This window comes from Symphalangus syndactylus, chromosome 22 (assembly GCF_028878055.3).
Source record: "Symphalangus syndactylus isolate Jambi chromosome 22, NHGRI_mSymSyn1-v2.1_pri, whole genome shotgun sequence".
NCBI classification, from domain to species: Eukaryota; Metazoa; Chordata; class Mammalia; order Primates; family Hylobatidae; genus Symphalangus; species Symphalangus syndactylus.
In genome coordinates, this window is record NC_072444.2 from 60,569,045 (window position 1) to 60,582,270 (window position 13,226).

General features: G+C 45.5%; 2 protein-coding genes across 5 annotated transcripts in view; one reads left to right on the plus strand and one right to left on the minus strand.

Moving 5' to 3' along the window:
* The window catches only part of UBXN4 (UBX domain protein 4), a 47,502-nt gene extending 45,327 nt beyond the window's left edge, over nucleotides 1-2,175 (plus strand). The window contains exon 14 of the mRNA XM_055262026.2: nucleotides 1,851-2,175. The gene's annotated coding sequence lies outside the window, so the exon portion shown is untranslated. The remainder of the gene's footprint in view (nucleotides 1-1,850) is intronic.
* The window catches only part of LCT (lactase), a 57,993-nt gene continuing 45,395 nt past the window's right edge, over nucleotides 629-13,226 (minus strand). For 2 of the 4 annotated variants that reach the window (XM_055261977.2, XM_055261979.2), the window contains 3 exons: nucleotides 10,766-10,900; nucleotides 6,776-6,999; nucleotides 629-5,919 (listed from right to left, as the gene is read on the minus strand). In XM_055261977.2, the coding sequence (XP_055117952.1) occupies nucleotides 5,429-5,919; nucleotides 6,776-6,999; nucleotides 10,766-10,900 (850 nt within the window). In that variant the 3' untranslated portion in view covers nucleotides 629-5,428. Of the gene's footprint in view, nucleotides 5,920-6,775; nucleotides 7,000-10,765; nucleotides 10,901-13,226 lie in introns of those variants that run through there. The other 2 variants (XM_055261978.2, XM_055261980.2) reach the window with 2 other exon arrangements.

Sequence of the window (13,226 nt, forward strand, 5' to 3'; positions counted from 1 at the left end):
TATGTCTTTGTTAGTGGAGACCACTAAACTAATGATGTTTGAAAACAGTTCCTCTGTTTTAGATTGGAAGATAGCACTCTAGAGTGGACATATGGAAAGACTGTGACTTTATTTTGTAATGGGAGGAAGAAATTTTCTCAGAGCAAACTTTCTATTTTTTACCTGTGAAATAACAGTGACTTTTAAAAATGGTGACAGTGTTGGCAAGGAAACAGCAACACAGGCTATGCTATTGGTAGGAGTGAAAACCAGTATAATTCTTCTGAAAAACATTTATCAGAAACTTAAAATATTTCATACCGTTTGATCCAGTAGCTTCTTCTAAATCATAAATGCAGACAACGTTTAGGTATAGACATACTCGTTAAGTGTTATTTATTTTACTCAAGAACTGGAAACCAACTAAATGCCTTCTATAGAAGTAATTTTTGATGAGGAGAAATGGTACAATACTAATTAACAACTTGGTTTAACCTGTTTACTGAGCATCTGTTAAGTCTTGGGGGAAAAAAAGCAGGATCCAGAGCTATAGGTACAGTGTGATCTCAGCTTTGCACACACATTTTCTACATAGATAGTACTAGGTATTAATATATATGTAAAGAAAGAAAACACACCAAAACATTAATAATGGTAAGATTGGTTTATGTGATTTTAGTGGTATTTTTGGCACCCTTATATATGTTTTCCAAACTTTCGGCAGTGATATTATTTCCATAACTTAAAAAGTGAGTTTGAAAAAGAAAATCTCCAGCAAGCATCCCATTTAAATAAAGGTTTGTCATCTTTAAAAATACAGCAATATGTGACTTTTTAAAAAAGCTGTCAAAATAGGTGTGACTCTACTAATAATTATTAGAAATACATTTGGAAAAACAGCGAGTACCTCAAGTCAGTTTGCCTTGAAAAATATCAAATATAACTCTTAGAGAAATGTACATAAAAGAATGCTTCATAATTTTGGAGTAGGAGGATCCCTCCTCAATTTTGTATTTTAAAATTTAAAAGTACATGGTAAAAAAAATTCACAACAGTATGTAAGGCTGTAAAATGAGAATTCTCCCCCCTCACCTCTTACCCCAGTACTATTCTCCAGAGGTAATCTATTAACAATTTCTTATGTAATTTTCAGAAAATTTGTATGCGTATATAAGCAAATATGTAATCTTTATTTTTTAAATAAATGGGATCATATTATATATTCTACCTTGCATCTTGCTTTTTTGCTTACATAATCTTGAGATCTTTTCCTGTCGACACCAAGCTACCTCATTTTCAATGGTTGCATAGCATTCTGCTTGATGAATGTACTGCATTCAGCTTACTGTCCATGCTCTGGTGGCATTCAGTGGTTATTACACATTTTTCTTTTTCTATTACAAACATTGCTATCGTAAGCAACCTTGGGTGGGAGGTATAGTGTTACTGTGAAAATATACCTGTAGAATATGTTTGTATCACTTGCTAAGTGAAAGAAGAGTGTTTGCAGTTTGGGTTATGAAAGATGCTGTTGCATTGCCTCCTCTACAAGCTGTGTGAATTTGAACCCCTACCAACAGTCATGAGAATGTCCATTTTCCCACACCCTTGCCAATACTGTATTATCATACTTTGTTAGCTTTTTCAAAATGATAGATGAAAAATGATATAATCTCGTATGTACTGTATTTATCATGAATGAAGTGAGCATCTTGATGTTATTGATCAGTTTGGCTTATCTTGAGAACTCCATGTATTCCTTGCCAATTTTTATTGTTTTCATATTTTTCTTACTGATTTATAAGACTGTGTACATTAAAGCCATTTGCTAGCATATGGCAGTAAATATTTTCTCCCTTTTTTTTTTTCAGATGGAGTCTCCCTCTGTTGCCCAGGCTGGAGCACAGTGGCGCAATCTCGGCTCACTGCAAGCTCTGCCTCCCGGGTTCACGCCATTCTCCTGCCTCAGCCTCCCGAGTAGCTGGGACTACAGGTGCCCGCCACCACGGCCAGCTAATTTTTGTATTTTGTTTAGTAGAGACAGGGTTTCACCATGTTAGCCAGGATGGTCTTGATCTCCTGACCTCATGATCCGCCTGCCTCGGCCTCCCAAAGTGCTGGGACTACAGGCGTGAGCCACCGCGACTGGCTTCTCCCTCCCTTTTGTTGAGTACATTTGGTAATTTTTTGCCACGATATTATCTGTGTTTTCATTTATGACCTCCAGGTCTTGAGTCTTGCTTATAAATACCTTTCCCACTTCAAAAATTAATTTTCTTATATCCTAGGATTCTTATGGTTTCCTTTTTGTATGTTTAAATCTGGTATCCAAGGAAAGGACCTGGCTCCTTCCCATGCCTGTGGCTAACATCCCCAGGAGGCTGTTCCCTCACCGCCTTCACGGGCCCTCTGCCCCGAGTAGGCGCACTGCCTGCGAGGCGGGCATCTGTTCCATGTGCAGATGCTTCTGTGTCTAGGCTTTCTCTTTATTGATCTGTTTGCTCTCTGCTATACCAAACTAATCTAGCTTTATAATGTGTTTTAATCTTCTTCCCCCAGATTTATCCTGGCTCTTCTTACAAGTTTATTTCATATATGAAACTTTATATTATTTTGTTAGTGTTGTCCCAAAAAAGTGATGTTGAGTTTTGAGATTATTTAGGTATAATTGGCACTTTATGATACTGAGCTTCTACCCAAAGAATGTTTTTTTTTTTTTTTTGAGACAGAGTCTTGCTCAGTTGCCCAGGCTGGAGTGCAGTAGTGCGATCTCAGCTCACTGCAAGCTCCGCCTCCCAGGTTCACACTATTCTCCTGCCTCAGCCTCCTGAGTAGCTGGGACTACAGGCGCCTGCCACCACGCTCGGCTAATTTTCTGTATTTTTAGTAGAGACGGGGTTTCACCGTGTTAGCCAGGATGGTCTCGATCTCCTGACCTCGTGATCCACCCACCTCAGCCTCCCACAGTGCTGGGATTACAAGTGTGAGCCACCACGCCCGGCCAAGGAATGTCTTTAATATCAATTTTAGAACCACCCCCACCCCCATCTGACAGACTTTTCCAGTCGATTGATGGAGAAAAATGCTTGTGCACCACAAGCTCCTGACTGCCAGGTTGGGACTCACGGTGTTGGAATGTTTTGATAGGGAAAGGAATGCTTACAAGAAGCAAATTTCAAGTGTGATCATCCTTTTAAGACCAGCCCAAAATTACTCTTAATTTAATTTTTACAAAACACTTTCCCAGCTATCTAGACGTAATATATGGGCCAATCAAGTGTTTAGGTGTTTCACACTGAGATTGTCTCTCAGCATATTTGAGGGGATTATAAAGAACATATCTCTCTCCGCTCCCACCACTGCCCTGGAAATGCTGTGGGAATGGGTGAACACACGAAAGGAGCATTTGTGCTTTTCATTGCTCTGTCCAAGTTGTGCTTGCCAGAGACAATGAGACATGGTCCTTGGCCTTAAGAAGCTGATAGAGAAATACGCAATTCCAGTATAGAAAGTGGATGGTCAAGTTGTAATAGGGGATATTTACAAGCAAAGCAGACGAAGGAGAATCTGCCTGGGGATTTCAGGGAAGCCATTCAGAGGAGGAAGTACATTTCAGCTGAGACTTGAAGGCATTTTCAGAAGAAAGGGCATCCTAGGTGGAAGGAACAGCATTTGGGAAGACACAAAGGAATATGGATAGTTGTCCTATGTGCAGTTTAGAACTACCACAAATTGGGAAAGGACGGAAACAGGCTAAATGAACCAAGGTCAGATGGGAGAGCTGGGGATGGCATAAAAAGTGGCAGTGGGGGTGTTTGAGGGGTGGGAAAAGGCCACTTTCTGCATGTTGTGGTATTTGCCCCAAGGAATATAATGTCAACAGAAAGACTTGGTCTGGTGGCAAAGCTTAATCAGAGTTCCAGATGGCTTGTGTGACTTCATAACAACTTCTCTTGAACCTACTTTGTCAAGGAGGGGCAACCATAGGAGAAAGGACAGTCTGCTGTTTTTATTTTCTGGAAAACACAAGATGTGAAGCTAGGGAGAGCTTGCAGAAGGGCAGGAGATATTGCAGTCTATGCAGTGGAGTTGATTTCTTATAGAAAGGATTTTTACGGTTTTTGCTCCCTTAACAAACAACTTAACCCTTAACAACTCTGAAACTTAAAACAGCCCTGTTAAGTTCAATTAAGTGGTTCACAGACCCACTAGACCAGTATCTACATGTTTCTGCAAGAGCTACTTGCTCCTCAAATGCCCAAATGAACTCTGATACTGGAGCAAGATGCAGATATTTCCATTTTAATCAGTAAGTCGGAATCATTCAAGATTAAAGTCATCTCTAACGGTGTAGCAGGACTTTATGGAGAAGTCCAGTATAAGCAGAGTCTAAGACCCTAAGGAGTTGGTGGCCGGGAAAGGTAGATGAAGAAACTAGGCCTGCTTCACAGAACTTGAGGTGGTAACTCATCAGAATGAAGACACCGGGCTCAATTCCTGTTGGCTTCGTTGTGTTTTCCCTTGCTTAGAGCGCTTGCAGTACTTGTATGACAGAAATGCCAAGCCACAGACTCCAAGCAGCACAAGAGAAAAGAGAACGTACAAAGCTGTCTGTGCTTCTGCGGTGCCGAGCATTAGCCCCAGGAACTGCACCTCCTCCTGTCTCACAGGGCTGATGGTGGGTCCAGCATCTAGGAGAGTGTGACACAGGGTGGTTGGTGCTCTGTCGCTGATTTGAGTTCTCAGATCCCTGAGACCCCAGCAGAGGCTGCATGGTACCCCAAATCCGCCCAGCCACTGACAGGTTGCCGAGGTGGAGGTACCCATCCCCTTTCACTGTGTGTCAGGAGCCTCTGAGTGAAGTTAAGCAGTTGTATTTTTTAAACATCTCTATCAGCAATTAGAATACAGGTTGAATATCCCTTATCTGACATGCTTGCTTAGAATCGGAAATGTTTCAGATTTGGGATTTTTTAAGATTTTGGAATATTTGCATATACATAATGAGATATTTTGGGGATGGGACCCAGGTCTAAATATGAAATTCATATATGTTTTATATGCAACTTATCCACATGGTGTGAAGGTAATTCTATACAGTATGTTAAATAATTGTGTGCATGAAACAAAGCTTTAACTGTATTTTGACTGCGACCTGTCACATGGGGTCAGGTGTTGAATTTTCCATTTATGTTGTCATGCCAGTGCTCAAAAAGTTTCAGATTTTGGGGTATTTTGGATTTTGAATTTTCAGATGAAGGATTCTTAGCCTGTATAATTGAAACTGGATAATTGTCATTTACATTTGTGTAGTGATTTACACTCTTTCATTTAACAAATATGGGGCACCCACATGGTGCAAGCATTGTACTTTCATGGTCCCTTTATTTGATCCTTCTAACTGCCCAGAAGCATGTGCCTGGTTTCTTATCTATGAGTGCACAGCAAGTTAGTGGTAGGGCTGGAAGAAGAGTCTAGACCTGCTTATTCCCAGACCAGGGCTCTGGTTTCTAAGTGTAACATTGACCCTAAGTGTCCTTTGTTCTACCCAGGAAATGTCTGGAGCATTCAAAGAAAATAAACATTTGTTGAATGAATGAAGGAGATGAAGCAGCAGAGAGGAGGGTAATAAACTAGAAGAAAACAGACAGAGAGGCCCTTGCACCGGCCCCTCACCCTTAGGTTTTATTCCCTTCCAGAGCCACATCTCACCTGGCTGGTGGAGACAAGCGTGAGGCCCTGTAGCGGGGTCAGGGAAGCCATTGCATCGGACCACAGAGGCGTAGAACTTCGCAGATGCTTTGGGGATCCTTGGCAGAGAAGGGTCACTGTAGTTCACAAAATTCAGACCAAATCTCTCTGAAAAGCCTGTGGCCCACTCAAAATTGTCCATCGCACTCCAAACTGTGTATCCTCGAAGGTCCACCTTGTCCTGCACAGCTGCTCAAACACAGAAGACTAGGCATAAGTTTCCTATCTCATGAGGCAGCTTCCTGCCAGGCCTTTGGAAGCCAGGTCTGCCTACTGCTCTCCCCACCGCCCTCAGATGGCAGTAAGCTTTGGCTTTAGCTCTGTGAGAAAGCAGCCCCTTTCTTTGCATGCAGTGATTGTTAGCGGGTCCTCTGTGGATGGAGATGCAGAGCCACCAGCATCTTTAGAAAGGCTCAGCCCTGAATGGGAGTCGGGAACATGGGTGGACTAATTCCCCTGGGTCATCTACACTTCTATCCATGATCTTGGTCAGTGCCTTAGAATGTTAATGCTTCTCCCTATAGAAAATAGCCCTTAGATAGAATAGATTTCAGCTGAGTAGGATTTTTCTAATCATTTCCTTTGCTGGTGCATTGCTTGCTGTTTTACTCAGCATTTGTTCCATTCTCTTGTCCTCATGGTCCCATCTCAAGTTGTTAGGGCTGAGCCAAGAGCCTCAAACTTTTGCTTGGGGACTAAGAGACCCTACAGGCAACCATACAGCCTACTCCTCCTGGGGCCTACCCAGACCGTTCTCAGGAGGGCTCTGCTGTTCCGACATCAGGGACGATCAAGGGGAGCAAGTGACTCAGGCCAGGAACTAGGGTTTGGTGGCGTCAGGCCACTGGGCTTGCTTGCTGAGCTTAGACATAGGAAGGAAAAAACTCAGAGCGCAGCCCTAAAGCAAAGCTGAACCCCAACAGGAGCAAGAAGCCTTATCATTTTCTTCTTACTGTGGCCCAAGGACGCTGTATCACACTCCTGCAGATAGCGGATATTTCCAAGAGGGAAAGGTGCATGCTGGGGAAGGGCAGGCCCGTCGTACCTTTGAGGGCCTCGTTGATGTAAGTCCGAAGGTAGTAGATCCTTACAGTGTCATTGAGGTCTGTTTCTTCCCGCTGGGACACTCCATTCTCTGTGACATAAATTGGAGGGTCATTGTATTCCTCCTTTAACCAGTTCAGGATCCTCCTGAAGCCAAAAGGCGTCATCTTCAGCCAGAGGGAGCCAGAGTCTGGCCACGAGCGATCTGCGATGGAAGCAACTCCTCTACAAGTTCAAAAACTAAAGATCAGGTCTTGTTTTGTAAATCTCAAGAGGCCCTTTACACGAAACACAAAACAGGACTTAGACGAGGAAAAGCCTTAAGTTTTGTCTAGCCTTAAGAATCATACTAAACCCAGAATAATCAAATTGCCTCAAATTCTCCTCCTTTCGCTGGTTCTAGCTGCCTGCACTCTGTGCTGGTATAGCATTGGACAAGCCACTCAGCTCTCCGTCCTTCAATTTCTCTGCCTATGCAGAGAATGATCTTGCTCATGGAGCCCAGCCCTCCACTACTCTGAATAGATGGCTCCTTACACCAGCTATGAAAGCTGTGGGTGTCCCCAGCTCCAGGCTTCTGATGGACGCCAGTGCTGTGTCTTCAGAGAATGGGCCACCCATTCTAGTCAATGCCACATGCAGACCACGGGTGAGGCCACAGGCACGAATACTTGTAGGGGCCCTGCTTTGTGTGAAGACAGGCAGCAGACAGGCTGGCACCTCCTTCAAGTGTCCAAGAGCCTGGCCTCTCTCTTCAGTGATGGACGAGGAGGTGGACAGCTCCTGCCACAGGCGTGCCTGCTGGGGGAGGCCACAGAAGCCTGATACTTGTAGTCACATATGTCAAATAAGGACCAAGCATTTAGACACTTCTTACACTCAGATCTTTCAGGGAAAAAAAAATGTTAGTTTTATCAGCACCTGGATTTATCTGACTCAGCTGAATTAAATGTGGGCCATTTCATAAGCACTAGTGGAGGTCTTCCCAGGGACAGCCCCAGGGCTCATGAGAGGGAGGGAGAATCAGAAGGAGTAGAGGGGTGTTCTGGAGTCTCCTCAGCCCCCTTGGTGAGCCTGACTCTGGGGGTTTCAGGATACAGTGGGAGGGGAGGGGCTGGTTTTCAAAGAAAGAACCTGGACACAGTCAGAGCTACTGGTGTGGAAAGATGCTTGATGGAAAAGGAACAAAATTAGATTTTCTGAAAATGGCAGGAAACAGGACTTAGGTACAGCTCCCACTTGGATGGACAGAACAGTGTGTGGAGGCTCACATTGTGAACTGTTGCTCCAAGAACTACTGCAGGAACATAACAGAAAAACCAAAAGAATTCACAGACCCTTTGAAAGAAGCAGAATGCTGCTGCAAACTCCATGAGACAGCTGCAAAATGGTGAGTTCCCGAAGTATGAGAAGGGGAAAGTCTGCCTCTGAACACACATCCTCTCTGGGGATCTGAACATCCAGATCATAGGAGAAGGATTTAACCTTACCTAGAGCGCAAGTGGATTTAGGGAGCCAAGTGAAATGTAAAAGTAGAAGAAGCAGTGGGAAGAGCCCTGTAGCCACTCCCTGTCCCCAGCTTGAGCCCAGGGAAGCCATTCCTGACTTTATCCTACAGGGGTCCTTGCAGAAGGAAGCCAGTGGAATTAGGGAGGGGCAGGAAGAAGGAAGCTTCTAGCTCAACTTAATTTCAACTAGAAGCATGAATTTTCCTGAGCAGAATCTTGGGGGCAAACAAGAAGTGCAAACAAGGGGAGCAAGTGACTTGGCACAGAAGCCACAGCCAACCGTGTGGGCAGGTGGGGAGGGGCAAGGCCTGAAAGCCCTGCTTGCTTCCTCAGAGAGAAGGCTTGTAGCCTGGGGTGAGATCTCTGCCCTGCACACTGTTGGCAGGGCACAGCAGGAGTGAGACTGGCCTTGCTGGCTGCATGGGAGCTGGGTGAGGCTTGTGACTGCCAGCTTTCCCAACTTCCCTAGCAACCTGTATGACACAGGAGAGGAAGCCATAATACCCCTGGGAACAGAACTCCACTGGTCTGAGAACCAGCCCCCTATTCCCCCACAGTGGCCGCAGCAAGCCTCACCCGAGGAGAGTCTGAGCTCAGACATGCCTAACGCTGCCCCCACCTGATGGTCTTTCTCTACCTTTGCTGGCAGCTGAAGACAAAAGACATAAACTCTTGGGAGCTCTATGGCCCTGCCCATAACCTGAGAAATCCAAATACTTACCCTGGCCAACGTAGGGCAAGCTTATAATCCCCCTTCTACTACCACAGCTGGTGGCAGTGGAAGGGGAAAGCACCTTGAAAGTGCCACCTTGAAAGTGCCATCTCCTCTCTTGAAAGTGCCACCTCCTGGCTGGAGACCAACCAACTCACGCCATTATAGCAACCCTGCTCCAAAGAAGGAGAAAACGACAACTAATTCCACTGCCTGCAACATCCTGGCTAACCAGAGGTCCTGAGTCTGTCCACATGACAACTTCACTGCTGGCATAACCAGCATTTGAGAAAACCAGCACATGAAAGAAAACTACAACCAAGGACCCTCACAGAATCCACTTCACTCCCCTGCCACCTCCACTGGAGCAGGTGCTGGTATCCATGGCTGGGAGACCTGAAGACAAATCACATCACAGGACTCTTTGCAGACATTCCTCAGCACCGGTTCAGATCCCAGTAGTCCTGCTGGGTGGATAGACCCAGAAGAGCAATGGCAATCACTGCAGTCTGGCTCTCAGAAGCCCCATCCTTAGGGAAAGGGGGTGAGCATCACATCAAGGGATCACCCTGTAGGACAAAAGAATCTGAACGGCAGCCCTTGAGTTCTAGATCTTTCCACTGAAACAGTCTACCCAAATGAGAAGGAACCAGAAATGTTAATTCTGGTAATATGACAAAACAAGTTCCTAAAAGACCCCCAAAAGGTCGCACTAGCTCTCCAGCTATGGATCCAAACCAAGAAGAAATCTCTGAATTGCCAGATAAAGAATTCAGAAAGTTGATTATTAAGCTACTCAAGGAGGTACTAGAGAAAGGTGAAAATTAACTTAGCGAAATTTAAAAAACAATACAGGATATGGATGAAAAAGTCTCTAGATAAATAGATATCATAAAGAAAAAGACAATTGGCCGGGCGCGGCAGCTCACAGCTGTAACCCCAGCACTTTGGGAGGCCAAGGCGAGTGGATCATCTGTGGCCTGACCAACATGGAGAAACCCTGTCTCTACTAAAAATACAAAATTAGCTGAGACCATTCTGGCCAACATGGTGAAACCCCGTCTCTACTAAAATACAAAAAAAAAAAAAAAAATTAGCCAGGTGTGGAGGTATGTGCCTGTAATCCCAGCTACTCGGAGGCTGAGGCAGGGGAATCACTGGAACCCGGGAGGTGGAGGTTGCAGTGAGCCAAGATTGTGCCACTGCACTCCAGCCTGGTGACAGAGCGAGACTCTGTCTCAAAAAAAATTAATAAAAATAAAAACCGTTACTTAAAAGGTGAACCAAAATCTTTTACTATCTCTACTTCATAAAAGCATTGTTTAAAAAGAGAAAATAAAATTTTACTCTTGTATTATTGTAATACTTATTAATATTAAAGCAAATTTTGATAAAACCTAAACAACTTTTTTTTCTTGAAAATCCTTTTTAAAAACCAAGCATTTTTAGAGTTGAGCAGCCTGTGAAAAAGAACACAAAATAAATAAATACATTTTAAAAATGAAATAAAATAAAACAAAAAGCCAAGCACATGTGCCCTAATGGGAGGTGCCCTGGAGACCCCGGCCTTCTCTCCCTCTTGCTTGCTGGAGATTTCCTTGGGATCTGTGGGGTGGCGAGCATCTTGCAAACCCTGGCACATTCGGTGTTGGAGGCCCTGTTTTGAGGCTGGGCAGGCCTCAAACACTTGGGCAGGCCTCGGAGAGCACAGCCAAGGGCACCTTTCTGCCTTTTCCAGAGATGGCTCCGGGCTCCCTGTTGGTGGACTTACCTGTCTGCATCAAAAGAAGAGATGGCAGTGGCATAGTTGAGGTTGTAGGCGAGGACAGTGGTGTAGTGATTGAACCCAAAAAAGTCATAGGTGCCGTTGATCCTCCTCTTCTCACTCTCTGTAAATTCTGGCAGCCTGGGTGGAAGAAACCATTGAGGGCAGCGCTCCGGGGAGAGCCATGCTTTGAGAAGAGAATGTCATAGGGCTGGGGCTGGGGAGCACTCTGAACCCCAGGCACTTGGCAGTGAGTAGGGGAAACTGGCAGGGAAGGAGAAGAGGTCCTTCAGGCGGTGCAGGAAGCACCTGTGGTTCCTCCTGCCAGACCATAAACCTGGCTTCCCTAGGTCTCTACAAGAGCCTCTGAAACCTGAAGGACCACACAAACACACACACACACACACACACACACATGCACATACACACACACACACACGCATACAGTTTTTAATTTCCTTCAAACATTAACATATGCAAATTCTGATATTTAGCATCTATGACAGATTTCAAAATCATGAGCATGCCTGAGGTACATACCTGAGACTCTTCCCCTATGTTTGTAAAATTAGATCTTGTATAATTTTTTTTTTTTTTTTGTGACGGAGTCTGGCTCTGTCACCTAGGCTGGAGTGCAGTGGCACGATCTCAGCTCACTGCAACCTCCGCCTCCTGGGTTCAAGCGATTCTCCTGCCTCAGCCTCCCAAGTAGCTGGGACTACAAGCGCCTGCCACAACTCCTGGCTAATTTTTTGTATTTTTTGTAGAAATGGGGTTTCACCATGTTGGCCAGGCTGGTCTTGAACTCCTGACCTCAAGTGATCCGCCCACCTCAGCCTCCCAAAGTGTTGGGATTACAGGCATGAGCCACCGTACCCCACCCTGTATCTTGTATAATTTGTTTTTCCGTTTTCTGCCCTTCCCAAGTTTCTCTGCTCCTGTTGGGGTTTGTTTAGGCATGCCTGTTTTCTCCAACGCTAATAATAATAATAATAATAGCTTCAAGATCTTTAAAGTAGCAGGGGAAATAATTTGCAAATTGAGTATTTGAGTTTGAATTTCTCAGTTCTCATGATTTCACTGAACTTTGTTTTCTTTCTTTTTTTTTTTTTTTTTTCAGACGGGGTCTCGCTCTGTCCTCCTGGGGACACTGCACGTCCCCTGAGGCTGGAGTGCAGTGGTGCAATCATAGCATTGCAACCTCAGTCTCCTGGGCTCAAGCGACCCTCTCACCTCAGCCTCCCAAGTAGTTGGGAATATAGGTGTGTGCCACCATGCCTAGATAATTTTTAAATTTTTTGTAAAGACAAAAGTCTCACTATGTTGCCCAGGCTGGTCTTGAACTCCTGGTCTCAAGCAATCCTCCTGCCTCAGCCTCCCAAAGTGCTGGGATTACATGTGAGCCTGGGAACTTTGGCTTATTAACGTGTAGATGGAGCATTTTCCAGACACTCTGAGTGAAAAGCCTCTCCTGTACAACCTGATTAATACACTTGTGTGCAGCATGTACAGGTGATCCTGAATGCATGCGCATGCCCACAGGGAGACCTGGTGCTTCCGGTTTAGGTGTGGCCCAGAGATGCCCTGCTGAGGCCTCTGACACTTTCATCTTGACCTTTCTGCTACCATTAACCTGAGGGATCAAGAACCTCCCTTCCCTGGGGTTTCTGAGATGATGGGAGAAAACCAAAGCACAGCCTCCTCATGTCCCTGACGCCTCTGCTCAGAAGCCAGCAATGGCCTGTGGCACCAAAGCCAAGGCCCTGTGCTTGGCTTCCAGGCCCTCCACTATGTAGCCTCAGCCCCTTCACTGCTGCTGGGCTGGTCTCCCCACTCTCAGCTCTGGCACCCCACTCATTCTTACCTCTAGGCCTGTCTTCACAACCCTGCCCCTTGGAAGGAATGACCTGTAATCTCCCACATTCTATCTCCTGTCAAGGCCCAGCTCAGCTGATGTCCTGCCTTGTCCATGAAATCTCCTGGGTCTACCCAGCCCACCCTGATCTCATCTTCTGAGTTTTCTTTGTACTGAAGAGCCTGGGGAATGGGATTCTATGGAGCACTGTCTTTCCAGCTGATCTGTCAGCAGCTTGAGGAGCCGACTTGGAATCCTCTCCTTCTGTGGACCCCTCCCCCTGGCCCTGGCTCGGGCAAATGGTAGGTGCTCAGCAAAGTTATGCGGATGGGCCGGACGCTCACCGGTTTTGCTGGAGATCACAGTTCACAGATCAGACCTTTAGGCACAGCCTGCTCTGGGGGACTTACCCTAACTAGGCCGGGGTGTGCATTGTGAGGTGGGAGCTGGATTTTTTTTTTTTGAGACAGAGTCTTGCTCCATCGTCCAGGCTGGAGTGCAGTGGTACAATCTCAGCTCACTGCAACCTCTGCCTCCCAAGCTCAAGCGATTATCTGGCCTCAGCCTCCCAAGTAGCTGGGATTACAGGCCCCCGCCACCATGCCCAGCTAA